Source organism: Micrasema longulum, unplaced genomic scaffold (genome assembly GCF_059751315.1).
Source record: "Micrasema longulum isolate JH-2025_06_02 unplaced genomic scaffold, ASM5975131v1 h1tg000842l, whole genome shotgun sequence".
In the NCBI taxonomy this organism is placed as follows: Eukaryota; Metazoa; Arthropoda; class Insecta; order Trichoptera; family Brachycentridae; genus Micrasema; species Micrasema longulum.
The window spans coordinates 113384-129771 of NW_028278034.1; the positions used below are offsets into that span (position 1 = coordinate 113384).

Sequence of the window (16388 nt, forward strand, 5' to 3'; positions counted from 1 at the left end):
ATAATTCAATTAGATGAATCTCACCCGCATAAATAAGGGTTTCAGCTCTTTAACTTCACAACTGTCAACAGATGAAAGAATTGAAGGAATATAGATGTTCAAATATGGGCAGAATGGTCAATGTTACACAGTGTGTAAAGTGGCCACTTAAACCAGCCAATGACAGGTCATCAACCCTGTAGAAGGATAGACTTCTATATTACCTTCTCTTAAATGTTCTTCATCTCTGTTGTTATATATTAAAATAAAAATAAATAAATCACTTCTCAGACGTTACTACAAAGTCATGTCCTCACTTTTGCTGACAACTGTCACTCTAATCACGCTATGTTTTAAGGACTATAATTGTGGGGAAGTCCATCGAATGATGAATGTTGAGAATCGTCCTCTGATCGAACTGACCGTCCTCTTTCAAAGCTGCTTTGGAACGGGGGCACGAAACGCTACGAACCCACTCCCCGTTTGCTTGCAGAGAATGCCCCTCGGAGGTGCGGAGCCGCCGGGCGCTGCTGGCGCACCGGCTGGCGCACAGCCGCGCGGGCCCCGGGCCGGCGTTCACGTGCCCCATATGCCGCAAGACTCTCGGCAAGAGGGGCGCCCTGTACATCCACATCCGGCTGAACCACAACCAGGCCGAGGGTATTTCGTGCCCGGTAGGCTGAATTTATTTTCTTTTTGGAATATTTTTTTATCTGTTCATAAGCTCAGAGTAATAATGCGCCAAGCTATAGAGGGCCCAAACGTAGGAAAACCATTCTATGACTATTGGGTATTAAGTTAGCTACAGTTCGCAGCAAAAACAATGGACCGTACTAACTAACTAACTAACCATCACGCCATTTCCCCAGAGGGGTAGGCAGAGAGGATAGAACGCCACACCACTCTGGCACACTTCCTTGCTTCCTTTACATTCATACATCTTCTCATGCACGCACGTCGATTATTCCGACTTTTCACATGACCACTTTCAAGAATTTGTTGTACTTGATCATGCCATGTCTTTCTCGGCCTTCCTCGACTTCTACAACCGGACACATTCGCATCATAAATCTTTTTAGCCGTTCTTTCATCATTCATTCGCTCCACATGACCGAACCATCGCAAAAGACCTTTCTTAATTTTGTCGATAATGCTTAACTCAGGCTTGCATTCTGCTCTAATTTCGACATTAGGGCACCTATCATACATTGTTTTTCCGCACATTCGCCTGAGGGATCGCATTTCAACAGCATTCAGTCTTCTTTCGTCCCTTTTTTTCCAACTCCATGCTTCGCTTCCATACATTAGGGTCGGTACCAGAACTCCATTATGAACTGCTAATTTAGCCTCTTGCGATAGACACTTATTTGCTACGACAGACTTTAAGGCACCATTAACTCTGTTACCGGCACTAACCCTCCTTTCAATATCCTTGTCCATATTTCCATCTCTAGTAAACATACTACCCAGATATACAAATTCTTCGACCTGTTTCAAACTATCTCCATTTACTACAATCAATGGACCGTACTCAGCTTGAGAATTGCCAAATGGATATTAATTTGCATTGTAAATACTGTTAAATATGTACCTGTGTATTTTTAAATGTATTTTTCTATAATTCGCCTATATTTATTTTATAAAACTGAAAATACATGTGTGTGTTTATTTATTTATTCATTTTATTTACAATACACTTATGTTACATTTATTGAGACATAAATCCCAACTCCGTGGAACCAATGTCCCGTGCTGAGTTTGTTTGTTTGTCTGTCACATCTCCGAGACGCCGAGTCGTAGCGGCCCGAAATTTGGACACATCATTTTAGATGCGATTTCAAGGTTAACGTTGCTATTTTCGAGTAAAATTTGAATCGATCTCTACTCGATAAAGACTCAAACTTTATATGGATGCCTAGTGCGGCCCCGACATATTGCCTGTAATTAACTGTCATTATCAACAGTAAACATCCTTTGATTCGCAAATTAATCTCCTAAATTGAGAAAAAATAGTATCTGAAGTAAATATGTTGATATGAGGAAAGTTTTTAAGCCAAAATGCGATCTCTCAGGCGAATATGTGGTAAAACTACGTACGATGGATGCACAAATGTAGAGATCCGTACATTATGTAAGGCTGAGACAAGCATTATGGACAAAATCAAGAAAGGAGGAATGGACAGCGAAACAACGGCTATGCAAATTTTGATGGATGCAGAGAAAGAGGAAGACCGAGAAAGACACGGCACGATCGAAACCATCAAATACTCGCGTGCCAAAAGATGGAATAATCGGCGTGCTTGCACGAGCAGATGCACGAATGTATGCAATGATAGAGTGATGTGGCGTTCTATCCTCTCTGCTCACCCTTACGGAGAAACGACGTGATGGATTCTTTTGTGTTTTGTAGTTTTGATTATTAATACATTTTGGAGAAACTCGGCCATATAGTTAAGTGTTCTAAAAATTGGTGGGTGTCTAATATTGACAACATTATTTTGGTACGTGTATTTGTACATACACAAATATGGATTTCTCCCAAGGGGGAGTAGGTATATATTTTTATTTATATCCCTACAGAGATGAGGTAGAATTTTTTCAAATTCAGGATTATGGATATTCGAGCGTTTACAGGGCTTATGACCTGTCATTGACTGGGTTAAGTGGCCACTTTAAGTAGGTACTACAACATTCCCCATTCCGCTTATTAGCGAATATCCACACAGGTAACATTTTTGATTTTTGTATATATGTTACTAAACGAGAAACCATTCACAAGCGAGTTGGAGCGCCATCTATATATTGATATTGAAGTTAAGAATATCCATAATCCTGAATTTGAAAAAATTCTACCTCATCTCTGTAGGGATATAAATAAAAGAGTCTAATATTGATTTTAAATATGGCGCTTCTTCTCGGGTCTCAATCCTGGGATCTGCTGGCAGCAATTACATTCATTCTTCTCCTCCATTCCTCCGTCTTGTGCGGCTCTTTTGAAGTCAGCATATGATGAGCAGCGCACGTCCTCTAATAGGTCCTCCGGGTACTCTCGGCGTGGGCGTCCCCTAGAATTTGTCCCCTCGGTCATCCCCTCTCACAGGAGGCCTTCTAGACGTATTACATGGCGGATCCTATCTCGCTCGCGTATTATATGGCGCTAGGCTGAAGAATTTCACACAAGTTCCTTATTTTTTTCGTTATGAAACTCTAATTGATCTCTCTTTTTTTGCCAGAACCCCATCCCGATCATGAAGAAGTGTATAAAACAAACGTTGTTATTATTATTATTATTTTTTAATTTTTTTTCTTCACATAAGCATTCTTTTTAATTCCCACCAAACTGCAAAAGCAGTTTTTTGAAGGGATTTCTCTCTTTAAACATTTTGGTATCACAATATAATAATGTTTACGTAAAATATTTTTTAAAAATCCTAAAAATATCAATAAAATAAATGTTTTAAAAAATTAAATACAAGTAAATCAAGTCTTTTTTGATAACGAAATATATAAAAAATAATAAATTATAAATATTAAGACTAGACTAGACATTCCATTTCGAAGGCTCGTAATCAAATATCACCAATCTGTTTGCTCATCGACTCAACTTGTAGTGGAGCCGAATAACGCCTCTCTGCCCGCAGCTGTGCGACAAGACGGTGAAGAGCGAGTACTCGATGTACTCGCACATGCGCACGCACGGCGAGCGCGTGCACGCGTGCGAGCTGTGCCCGTACCGGACCAACCTGCCGCAGTCGCTGGTCACGCACCGGAGGAAGCACAGCGGCGAGCGGCCGTACGCCTGCGAGCACTGCGCCTACCGGGCCGTGAACATCGGCAACCTCAACAAGCACATCGTCAAGCACACCGGCGTGCGCAAGCATCAAGTAAGCCAAAACTCATGTAGAAGTGATTCGGGGTCCGCAGTACTCCACAGTCAAAGCTGTAGTCTGCAAATGAGGAAATTTTGATGCCATTTTAAAACTAATGTTTATTTTTTATCACCTCTCAAAACATGGCCAAAATATGAAATCTCACGGAGCTTAACAGTGGTGAATGGTTCTCTAATGGTATTGGCTCTACATAATACTTCATTGTTGGTTATCATATCGGTCCAAGATATTCTTTAACATTCTACGGTAGAGCCACATTTCAAATGCTTCAAGGCGGCTTATAATATTTACTTTAAGAGTCCACGCCTCTACACAGCACAGTGAGACAGACCAAATCCCAGGGGCGAACCGTGTATAGAAGTGATTATGCGCAGCTTACCATTACATTTGACTAATCATAATAATGTTTTATTGTAACTTTATTTACAGAAAAACAAATAAATAATTAACATTTATTTTAAATCGTTTCCACCGTTTGTATTTTCATCCTAATATTAATATTGAGCCAAGAAACTAGCCGATTATTCCAGCTTATTTTTTCATACAAATAAGTATACTACATTTTGAATGTCTTAACCCCAGTGCGGGTTTTTTCTCCTAGATTAAACTTGCAGATTACACAAATTATTTGAAGATTTTTGATTTGGAAAACAGTATTTCAAACATTGTTTCTTAAGGACTATTTTTCTTTGAGACGGTACTTTTGACATAAGACTATAATTACTTTCATGCTTCATATTGCAGGGCATAAAGCGCTCCACGCGGCCGTTTTTAGCACTATTAATTACTAGAACAATTCGGCCAGTTGACATTTCAATTGAATACCTAATATCGACTGAATTCATAGTGGTAGTTTTTATTTATTGTTTAATGAATTATACATTAAAGTAATGGATATTATATCTAAATAATATAATTGGTACACATATTATTCATATTTTTATGTATTTCATTGATTTATATTTGTTTTATTATATATTATACTATATTATTTATGTTTAAGTAACATGTATTCTTGGCACATATATATATATATATACTTTATATTTGTATAATAACGATGTTTAATTTCTTACATTTGATAAGCAAGGCATTTATTTAAGTAGTAACATTTAAGAAAAGGTAATATAGAAGTCTAGGCATCTACAGGGCTTATGACCTGTCAATGGATGGTTTTAGTGGCCACTTTACACACCGTGTAACATTCACCATTCTGCCTGTATTTGAACATTTATATTCCTTCAATTCCTTCATCTGTTGATGTTTGTGAAGTTAAAGAGCTGAAACCTTTATTTGTGCGGGTGAGATTCATCTGATTGAATTATTTCACCTACATACTAGACTAGGCAACGCCTGAAAATGTTATTTTTTCAATTTCTATACTTCTTCATGGACCAGGTAATTTATCAACAATATTTTGAGTTTGTCCAAATTTTTGTAGACAAGGACTGGATTCAACTCCCTGGGGAGCTGTTTATATGAACATATTACAACAGAGATGAAGAACATTTAAGAGAAGGTAATATAGAAGTCTCTCAAGAATTGAAGGAATATAGATGTTCAAATATGGGCAGAATGGTCAATGTTACACAGTGTGAAAAGTGGCCACTTGAACCAGCCATTGACAGGTCATCAACCCTGTAGATGGATAGACTTCTATATTACCTTCTCTAAAATGTTCTTCATCTCTGTTGTAATATGTTAATATCAACAGACCAGGTGGATTTATCAACAATATTTTGAGTTTGTCCAAATTTTTGTAGACAAGGACTGGATTCAACTCCCCGGGGGGCTGTTTATATTAACATATTACAACTGAACAGTCCTTGTCTACAAAAATTTGGACAAGCTCAAAATATTGTTGATTATAAAGGAGTTTGTGGTTTCAGTGCAAGGACAGGTCATCAACCCTGTAGATAGATAGACTTCTATATTACCTTCTTTTAAATGTTCTTCATCTCTGTTGTAATATGTTAATATAAACAGCTCCCCAGGGAGTTGAATCCAGTCCTTGTCTACAAAAATTTGAACAAACTCAAAATATTGCTCAAATATTCATTTAAGAAAAGGAATATTTGAGTTGGTTCTTATAAAAAAATATAATACAATACATAGATCAAAATTCCAAATATTATTTTATTGAATGAATGACACAATTTTATAAAAATATATAGTATTTTTACTGTCAAACAAATAAATAATTAACGTTTTAAAGTTCTTTCAGTGCAAACAATATTTTGAGTTTGTCCAAATTTTTGTAGACAAGGACTGGATTCAACTCCCCGGGGGGCTGTTTATATTAACATATTACAACTGAACAGTCCTTGTCTACAAAAATTTGGACAAACTCAAAATATCGTCGATTGTAAAGGAGTTTGTGGTTTCAGTGCAAGGAGTGCGGCAAGCGGTACAAGGCCAAGAAGACGCTCCTGTCGCACGTCAGCAGCTTCCACCGCGGGCTGCGGCCGTTCTGCTGCGACAAGTGCGGCAACAAGTACTCGCGCTACAAGACAATGCGCGCGCATCAGAAGAAAGTGCATCCGGACGGCTGACGGCGCCGACGCCCCGACGCCCCGACGCCCCGACGCGGACGCAGAGCCCGCAGCGTTGTGACAGTTGGCCCATTTCCCGGAGACAAACTGACAGAGTGAACCGAGCTGGCAAAAAACTTCCAGAATTAATAAAAACGCCACGATTTGGCCATTAGAATGACAGACCTTCGGTCCGTGGGTCCGAGGCACTAGCCGCAGGACCACAACCCGATAAAAAAAATAAAAAAAGTAAAACTTGACCAAGAAGTTTCATTGATAAGTTCATTTATGATTTGATCATAATCATTAACTATGGAGTTTTATCAAGAAATATCAACAAAATACATCAATAATGCGCCACTTCAAACTTTATGGTAAACGTTATTAAAGTCTAGGCATCTACAGGGCTTATGACCTGTCAATGGCTGGTTTAAGTGGCCACTTTACACACTGTGTAACATTCTGCCTATATTTAAACATCTATATTCCTTCTATTCTTTCATCTGTTGATGTTTGTGAAGTTAAAGAGCTGAAACCTTTATTTATGCGGGTGAGATTCGTCTAATGGAATTATTTCACCTACATACTAGACTAGGCAACGCTTGAAAATATTATTTTTTCAATTTCTATACTTCTTCATGGACCAGGTGGATTTATCAACAGTATTTTGAGTATGTCCAAATTTTTGTAGACGAGGACTGGATTCAACTCCCTGGGGAGCTGTTTATATTAACATATTACAACAGAGATGAAGAACATTTAAGAGAAGGTAATATAGAAGTCTCTCGAGAATTGAAGGAATATAGATGTTCAAATATGGGCAGAATGGTCAATGTTACACAGTGTGTAAAGTGGCCACTTAAACCAGCCATTGACAGGTCATCAACCCTGTAGATGGATAGACTTCTATATTACCTTCTCTAAAATGTTCTTCATCTCTGTTGTAATATGTTAATATAAACAGCTCCCCAGGGAGTTGAATTTAGTCCTTGTCTACAAAAATTTGGACAAACTCAAAATATTGTTGATAAATCCACCTGGTCCATGAAGAAGTATAGAAATTGAAAAAATAACATTTTCAGGCGTTGCCTAGTCTAGTATGTAGGTGAAATAATTCAATTAGACGAATCTCACCCGCATAAATAAAGGTTTCAGCTCTTTAACTTCACAAACATCAACAGATGAAAGAATTGAAGGAATATAGATGTTCAAATATAGGCAGAATGGTGAATGTTACACAGTGTGTAAAGTGGCCACTTAAACCAGCCATTGACAGGTCATAAGCCCTGTAGATGCCTAGACTTCTATATTACCTTTTCTTAAATGTTCTTCTTCTCTGTTGCAATATGTTAATATAAACAGCTCCCAGGGAGTTGAATCCAGTCCTTGTCTACAAAAATTTGGACAAACTCAAAATATTATTATTTAAGTCGTTTTTTCTTTGCATTATACAAGTTGGATGCTTCTTATCTTTCCGAGTCTCGAGTCAAAAATTTGGACAAATGCCATGGGAACTAGACGCAGCTAGACAAGCAGCATCCCGCGTATACAACAAATACTATCAAGAACAAGATACCTAGATATTCAGTACGTACGTTGGTATGGGAAATACGCATATGTAGCTAGGTATGTATACTGAAGATATTGTTTGAATCGCGTGCACTCGAACGTTCTCAGTGAAAATTTTAGGAATACATGTTTAAAGGTTTTATTTCATATTTATGTTTTTTTTGTAAAATTCATATAATTTTTAAAATTTCACAGTATCTATGGACGGAACACCTGGTTCCTTTATATTATAAATATGAACCAATTTATTCCCACCATTAATCGAAAGATACGTTGGAGTTCCTACCCCAGTTGGAGATTGACGGGGAAGACACGAGGTTGATGTTTAATGCGTATTTATTACATGGCAAATAAATAATGAATTACATCGGGCGAGTATTACGGTGATGAGGAGTTGAAGAGGCTGGAACTGAGTGACTGACTGACTGGCGTTGCCACGCCCTGTAGTTTCTTTATAGGCCACGTTCCTTTGCAGTTCATTTCTTCATGGTAGGGACGATGTGAATGTACTGCAGAACGATGCCCCCGATTTCATGTAGAGTTGCATTATATGCTGTATTGGATTCTATAGAAAATGATGACATTGCTTTCTTCGGTCATCATACTATTTCAGATGAAGCATGTGTGTGTCATCGATTATGAACTATGAACCCTACAGATACATACATAAAATAAAATAAAACCTATTTAATTAAAAATAACAGCTGTTTTTTTAATTGGGAGTTACGGCTTGCACATATTAACTTTAATACAAAAAAGTATATTATGTTCTACATATTTATTTATTTTAATATTACAATAAAATAATAGTTAAAAACATTTTTAAAAAAAGAAAAAAAGCATTGACAAACATAAGGGACATCGAGACAAGATCTGGACGATTTATTTAGTGCTCGTTTAAATCGCTGTAAACTCAAACCAAAAAAGTCCAGATGATCTTGTCTCGAGTTAACAATACGACAAGAGAATTAAGGCCATAGCTTGTTCTATGCTGATCGATGAACAGTACTTCATTGTTTCTCAACCTAAGAGTCGGAATATTGAATTTGACTTGTCCCAGTGATGATGGCACATCGATTATACCATTTAGTATGCCCAACATATATATGGAGTCAATATTAGTTCTACGTTTTTGTAGACTGGAAATCTGAAGTCGTCGTTAGCGATACCCAACGGTTTTTTCATGTTTTCAGCAGTCAGATTTAAAAAAAAAAACATGAATTAAATTATGGTTTATTAAAGCCATTCCCTATTAATATTCCATTTTCCCCTTTTTAAATCTCTTATTTTTTAATGTGTAGTGACTACTCAGCACCGCAACGCGCGGGCGTATTTAGGACAGTAAGGGAAACGTTCATAAAAAAAACCTATACGTAAATGTATAACGAAAGAATAGGGAAAATCTCAACCCTTCATTTATTATATTTATGGAGATATTAAAGTTATTAAACGCAATGTGTACTGGCTACACTTCGCCGTGAAGCGAGAGTTGAACAGCCAAGTGGCTTTACGAGTCCTTTGTTAAAAAAATTCAATCTTATCGCCAATAATGTAGGAGCTACAAGACGCCAAAAACAATACTAGCCACTGTGTCTCCTGTTTGCCTACAGAAGATATTCGAAAACTATTGCTGATAAACCAGTTTGTGGGTCAAATTGTGTACTTTAAAACTGCATTTTTAGTACATTTTAATTGTTCAATATTTTCTGCCGGTATGAGTGAACATATGTGGTTTTAAATATTCTTTTCGAGAACATTTAAATTGGCACTCTGAGCATGAGAATGGTTTCTCGCCAGTATGCGTCAACATGTGTCGTTTTAAGTCCCTTTTTTGAGAAAATTTAAATAGGCACTCTGAGCACGAGAAAGGTTTCTCGCCAGTGTGAGTCAACGTGTGTCGTTTTAAATCGCCTCTATGAGAAAATTTTATTTGGCACTCCGAGCATGAGAATGGTTTCTCGCCGGAATGAGCCAACATGTGTGCGTTTAAATAGGTTTTACGAAAGGACGTATATTGGCACTCCGAGCATGAAAATGGTTTCTCGCCCGTATGAGTCAACAAGTGTGATTTCAAACTGTCTTTTCGCAAACATTTAAATTGACATTCTGAACATGAGAATGGTTTCTCGCCAGTATGAACCAACATGTGTCGTTTTAAAACTTCTTTTCGAGAACATTTAAATTGGCACTCTGAGCATGAGAATGGTTTCTCGCCAGTATGCGTCAACATGTGTCGTTTTAAGTCCCTTTTTTGAGAAAATTTAAATAGGCACTCTGAGCACGAGAAAGGTTTCTCGCCAGTGTGAGTCAACGTGTGTCGTTTTAAATCGCCTCTATGAGAAAATTTTATTTGGCACTCCGAGCATGAGAATGGTTTCTCGCCGGAATGAGCCAACATGTGTGCGTTTAAATAGGTTTTACGAAAGGACGTATATTGGCACTCCGAGCATGAAAATGGTTTCTCGCCCGTATGAGTCAACGCGTGTGATTTCAAACTGTCTTTTCGTGAACATTTAAATTGGCACTCTGAGCAAGATAATGGTTTCTCGCCAGTATGAGCCAACAAGTGTCGTTTTAAAACTCCTTTTTGAGAACATTGGAATTGGCACTCGGGGCATGATAATGGTTTCTCACCGGTGTGAGAAAACATATGCTGTATCAAAATACTCTTATTTGAATATTTATATTGGCACTCTGAGCAGGCGAAATATTTCTGGGTTGCCTGTAAACCTGAAACGAAAACAAGAACAATGTATGAAATCTCTTTTTTTATTATTATTATGGATAACTTATATAGCGCCATTTTCGTAATAAAATACCCCAAGGGCGCTTTACATAGTGATTTTATTGTTAAATTTGTAATTTAATTAAAATAATTTATTTTGCTGTCACTTGCTACGGATTTATTCAAATGATTTAGAGAACAAGTGGGTTTTTAGTTTTTTCCGAAACATCGCTTCACTTCCACAGCCTCGCACCTCTGCTGGGAGAGCATTCCACGCCGTAGGGCCTGCGACCGCAAATGCGCGTTCACTAAATTTAGTGCGCTGTTTGCGTAGAGGTATAATAACTTTTCCTCTCGCCGTAGACGTAGCTGATCTAAGCGTGAGACGCCTGTCAGCTAGCTCATCTGGAATGCAGAGTTCCCTTAGATATTCCGGAGCGGAGTTGCGCAGTGACTTATACACAAGCCAACAGAGTTTGTATTCGACCCTCTGTGGAAAACGTAGCCAGTGTAGTTCCCGAAATAGTGGAGTGATATGACTGAACTTAGAGATTCCGAAAATAAGTCTCGCTGCGGCATTCAATACAGATTGTAGGCGAGTCATTTTGTTCATTGGTAGACCTGCATAGATACCATTACCTCTCTGAATATTATTTAAAATCAGCCACGCCCGAGTGTACTCTGGGGGAATAAATAATGCTACGAGTCTCGAGGATTTTTTCTTTTTTTGAAATTTTCTTTTGTTTCTTGACCCACACTGCATCATAATATATCAACGTTTAGTGCCATTTTGGGCCCAAAATAACCTTTACGAAGGATGTATATCGACCGTGTTCAGGTCAAAGGCACTAGACCACAATTCCGGAGAAATCGGCTTTAAATTTTAAATTGTGATTTAAATCAATTGTGTAGGTTTTATGCACATTCTAGCAGAACGATTTAAGCGACAAAGGTCTTCTAACTTGAATAATTTTGTCAGAATGTGTAAAAACGCATTAGCAATAATAAAATCGCCTTTTCCAGACTTGTGGTTTAATGCCTTTGACCGGAAAAGTTCAGTATGTAAAATTCAGTCATATTTTGTTTTCCAAAACTCTGGGTTTACTTTAGAATTGATTATATTATACACAAAAATAATCGTGTTGTACTTTGAGCGTCGAATTGTGTACCGCCTTTTTTCCAAATAGATCTTAAAGCCTTGCTTTGTAAATATGGTTAGTGGCGACGCGTAAGCTGGTTCTCGACACTACTGTGCCTACGCATATAAATTTTGTTTTGTCACGCAAAATTGGATTAGGAAAGGAAATTGAGATGGACTGAACTTTGTGGATTTTCCTTCCTCTGGAAAACATGGAAAAATGGGGTATCGCACGCAACTACACTGGCTCAGCATCAGGCATAGAAGAAACATTCACATTCTATCACTTCTTCACAATATTTTAAAAATTCCCACTTCGCCTGTTTATCTGGGAGAGCTCATCCAACCTCTTTCACTACACGGACTATCTCTTCGCTCTAGTAACAAGTGAACCTTTTAAATACCCTGTCATAGCTCTAATTTTCTTGCCTCCTCTTTCACAGTAGTAGCCGCTCGATTGTGGAATAATCTACCCACTAATGTTAGAGACGCCCCTTCTTTAATTACATTTAAGTCAGGATTGAAATGTCACTATCTAAATATTTAAATTGTTCTTTATCCTTCTTCTTTCCTTTCCATCCCCTCTCCTCTCTTCATAGTAAAGTGTTATATATTTTTTAATTTATTTTGTTAATCTTTGTTTTTAATTTTTGTTTAAAATTATAAGATTCAATATGTCCATGTATTTATAATTTTCTCAAACTGAACGGTTTGGGTAGGTAGGAAGAAATTGCCTTAAGGCAATATGCCCGCCCTTATATGTATATATATTGTATATGTATACAAAGTGTCAAATAAATAAAACAGCGGCAAAACGCCGCACTGATGGTATCTTCTTCATCACATAAATTTAGCTAAAGTTTATTATTAATTATATTGTCTTTTTACGCGATGCGATATACCGAAATCGATTTGGCGATTTACGTGTATGCTAGTCGAGTTTTAAGCGAACACTGACTCCAGGTGACAAAATAATAAATCAAATTGTTTTTGGAACTTCATACAGCGAAATGAAAGGGACAGGATTAAAGTTGGCGAGAGAAAAGGAGACAGGTATAGGAATTTATTTATGCTGTGACACCTTATCAAACGGCCTAACCAGTAAGTTTGTTTGAATTTTCTTGATTTGACAAAAATTATAAGATGCTACAGTGGTCAATGCGTGGTACAATAATTGTGATGTAAATAATTTCGCAAGAATCCTTAACACGAAATCTTGAAATTCTTCCCAAAATTTGAAATATTTTTTCAATCTTTTATTTCCATTTTAGGGTATTGACGAAAAGTAAATTTCGAATTCATCAAAACACCTAAATATTTAATTTTACTAACTTCATTCAGATTTCATTTTCAGTCATAATTGACAGCGTTATTTCTATTCGTTTGATTCCTATATTAATGTATTTCGTTATATTTAATTTATGATACATGGCATGAATATCACAACCATCAGTTCGTGTGTGCAACTGTGCGCGAGTCCTCCGCGTACCATCATCCATCACAGTCCGCAGACGGAGCAGACAACGTGGAAGGAAGTATCACTCACTTGAAGGTATTTCCCTGCTACGCGAGGAATCCCAACATTCTTGTTTAACGTCGGGATAGTCGAAGTCCATCTCCGTGAAGATAATTGTATCGCTGGTTATCCTAGGCGGGGCGGAACTGGTCCCCGGTTCAGCCTTCACCTCCTGGCTTGTACCGGGACGTGGCGCCCCTTCCCCGGTACGGAGAATGTCTCCTTCTACATCGCCAGTCCCCGGTTCAGGCTTAATATCCACTGAAGCGATTTCCATTTTAAATCGTAAATATCCTAAAATCGCACAAATTGTTTATATTATACCTAACAAGAGTAACACAAATAAGCTTTTTAAGAGTCAACCGATCTCTTGTAAGTTGTATAATCCTGTGTTTAATGTTAATTGTTACTGTGTGTAGAGTTGAAATGTTACCGAGCATTACCTGCATTGTCATGGTCTATGATCTAAGTGTATACCCGGGGGTAATATCTCGGCTCCCGGCCAGATGTGCGAGTACATACCATCCAGTATCACATTCACATCAACGCTGTGTGTGCTTCTGATCTATGTCTGGAGATAATATATATATATATGGTTGGATAATTTATATGGCACCATTTTTGTGAAAATCACCTCAAGGGCGCTGTACAATTAATAAATATCCCAGTACGTCTTGCAGCTACAGAGCGCATGGACGGTTGGGATTCTAGTTCCTCGTTTTCAATTAAGATCAATAAAAAATTATAACAGATAGGAGCTAGATTACAGGACGTCTTGCAGCTACAGAGCGCATAGACAGTTAGAAATTTAGCCCTCATTTACACATTTTAAAAATTGACAAATAAATTTAGTGTATTAATGATACTAAAAAAAATAAAAAAATAATATGAATAATAAAAAGGAGTAAGATGTACACGTAAGGAGTACACGTCTTGCAGCTACTAAGCGCATAGACGATTGGAATTCTAGACCCCATTTATAAAATTTAGGTATTTTTAAGTTTGTATATGAAAGCCAGATAACCAATCATCGTGCAGCTACAAAGCGCATGGACGAGTGGAATTCTAGCAAAGTTAGAATGATATCAAAAAATTAATAAAAAATAGAGCGTAGTAGTAAGTTTGTCAAGTGTTCATGCCAAGAACTAAGCAATAAAAAAAAATATCTCGGCTCCTAGCCAGTATCATCCAGTATTAGTACTTCCCTAAACAGTATATGACATTGAGATCACCGCCGTCACCCGGCGATAACAAGCACTTCTCACAAAAATATATTCCGGATGATAACAAACGACACTATATAATGAAAGAGTTTTACCTACAAATAAAACTCCAATTGTGTGGCCCGGAAGCGTCTCATATCGAGAATTCATATGATCAATTCCTGCCAGGTGAGATGCAATCACAGACAAAATACATATCCTGATCCAATCAAATCAAAGGAACAATTACAAATTGTACTTATTTCCCTGCCTTTGACAGCTGTAATGACATAAGACATAACGAAGAACCAGGGTTGCCAGACTGGATCAAGCTTCTTCTTCTTCGTTTTTTCATGGCCTTTTCACATCTCAACTCGGGTGTTCTGGCCAGTGTCGAGTATTTTTTTTCTTTTACATATATATACACATGTGTTAGTAATATAATATGTACAAGTTAGTATTTAATATAATATAAACATATAATAATAAAACATATTTACAGCTTTACACCATTTACAACTAGATATTTACATAGGATTTTAAATACACGTTTATTGGGTGGGGACAGGAGAGTTAGAATATGAATAGGGAATGGGATATTAATATCAGAGAGGTCGGATAGGAAATCAGGATAACAATCATTTATGGGGCATCCAAAAAGAATATGGTTTAAATCTTCCTCATCTAGCTGACATTCGCAAATGGCAGAGTCCCGGACATGGATTCTGAACAGGTGAGAACCATTGCAGCAGTGCCCAATGCGCATTCTGCATATGGAGGATGTCTCAAACTTGTTCAGATTCACTTTGGAAAACCAAGGCTTTTCTGTTACATTTGGTTTCAGTTGGAAAAGATGTTTACCCTTGGCTTGGGAAGAGGCTACCCAATATTCTTGCCATGTGCGAAGTTGCTTCTCCTTCGTCATAACAAGGAGATCACCTAGTGGTAGTAAATTACTATAGGCAGGATCCCCGGAGTGGACCGCCTCCTTTGCTAACGCGTCCACTTTTTCGTTACCGGGAATACCACAATGGCCAGGGATCCAGGATCAAGCTAAAATGGGTAGCAGCAGCTGATGGTACCACGACAGAAAAACTATTATAGTGACAGAACAATGGGTAGTGTAGTACCAAAACTGTACGATTTAATACCAGCTGAAAATCGTGAAGAAAAAAACCTATTTCATTTTAAAAAATAGTCAAAAAATTATTAAACAGCAAGTGAAACTTAAGTGTATAAATATATTTTATTCTTTAATTATTAACATATTACAACAGATATGAAGAACATTTTAAAGAAGGTAATATAGAAGTCAAGGCATCTACAGGGCTTATGACCAGTCATTGGCTGGTTTAAGTGGCCACTTTACACACTGTGTAACATTCACCATTCTGCCCATATTTGAACATCTATATTACTTCAATTCTTTCATCTGTTGATGCTTGTGAAGTTAAAGAGCTGAAACCTTCTACCTTCTAACCTACCTTCTTTAAAATTTTCTTCATCTCTGTTGTAATATGTTAATGTTAACAGCTCCCCAGGGAGTTGAATCCAGTCCTTGTCTACAAAAATTTGGACAAACTCAAAATATTGTCTTTAATTATTATTAAACTATGTACTTACGTATAAATTTAAAAAAAAAATGGAATGTAACCCGTAGACAAGCTTCGGCTTTGCGGTAACAAAAATACAATTTTGTATGTTACTTATTTGTTAAAATGAATAAAACTTTAAAAAAACAAAAAAAAAAGGTAGATTCAGAAAAATAAATCGGAAGATTCCATGGAGTTTTGAAGAGAAAATAAATTTGACAGTTGTTCAAAATTAAAGCGCCGTTT

General features: G+C 37.3%; 2 protein-coding genes across 7 annotated transcripts in view; one reads left to right on the forward strand and one right to left on the reverse strand.

Annotated features, from left to right (window-relative positions):
* The window catches only part of LOC148278677 (uncharacterized), a 35820-nt gene extending 29162 nt beyond the window's left edge, over positions 1-6658 (forward strand). For 2 of the 5 annotated variants that reach the window (XM_088231020.1, XM_088231017.1), the window contains exons 2-4: positions 473-653; positions 3621-3863; positions 6257-6658. In XM_088231020.1, the coding sequence (XP_088087146.1) occupies positions 3654-3863; positions 6257-6421 (375 nt within the window). In that variant the 5' untranslated portion in view covers positions 473-653; positions 3621-3653 and the 3' untranslated portion in view covers positions 6422-6658. Of the gene's footprint in view, positions 1-472; positions 654-3590; positions 3864-6256 lie in introns of all 5 variants that reach the window. The other 3 variants (XM_088231016.1, XM_088231018.1, XM_088231019.1) reach the window with 3 other exon arrangements.
* Positions 6659-7036: 378 nt separating this feature from the next.
* On the reverse strand, positions 7037-14852 carry LOC148278678 (uncharacterized). Of its 2 annotated transcripts, none has more exons than XM_088231023.1 (3): positions 14671-14852; positions 13379-13642; positions 7037-10699 (listed from the first exon to the last, which is right to left on the reverse strand). In XM_088231023.1, the coding sequence occupies exons 2-3, from the start codon at positions 13623-13625 to the stop codon at positions 9666-9668; spliced, it is 1281 nt and encodes a 426-aa protein (XP_088087149.1). In that variant the 5' UTR covers positions 13626-13642; positions 14671-14852; the 3' UTR covers positions 7037-9665. The 2 variants fall into 2 exon arrangements, with proteins under 2 accessions (XP_088087149.1, XP_088087148.1); XM_088231022.1 differs by having other exon boundaries at positions 14667-14817.
* Positions 14853-16388: the final 1536 nt, after the last annotated feature.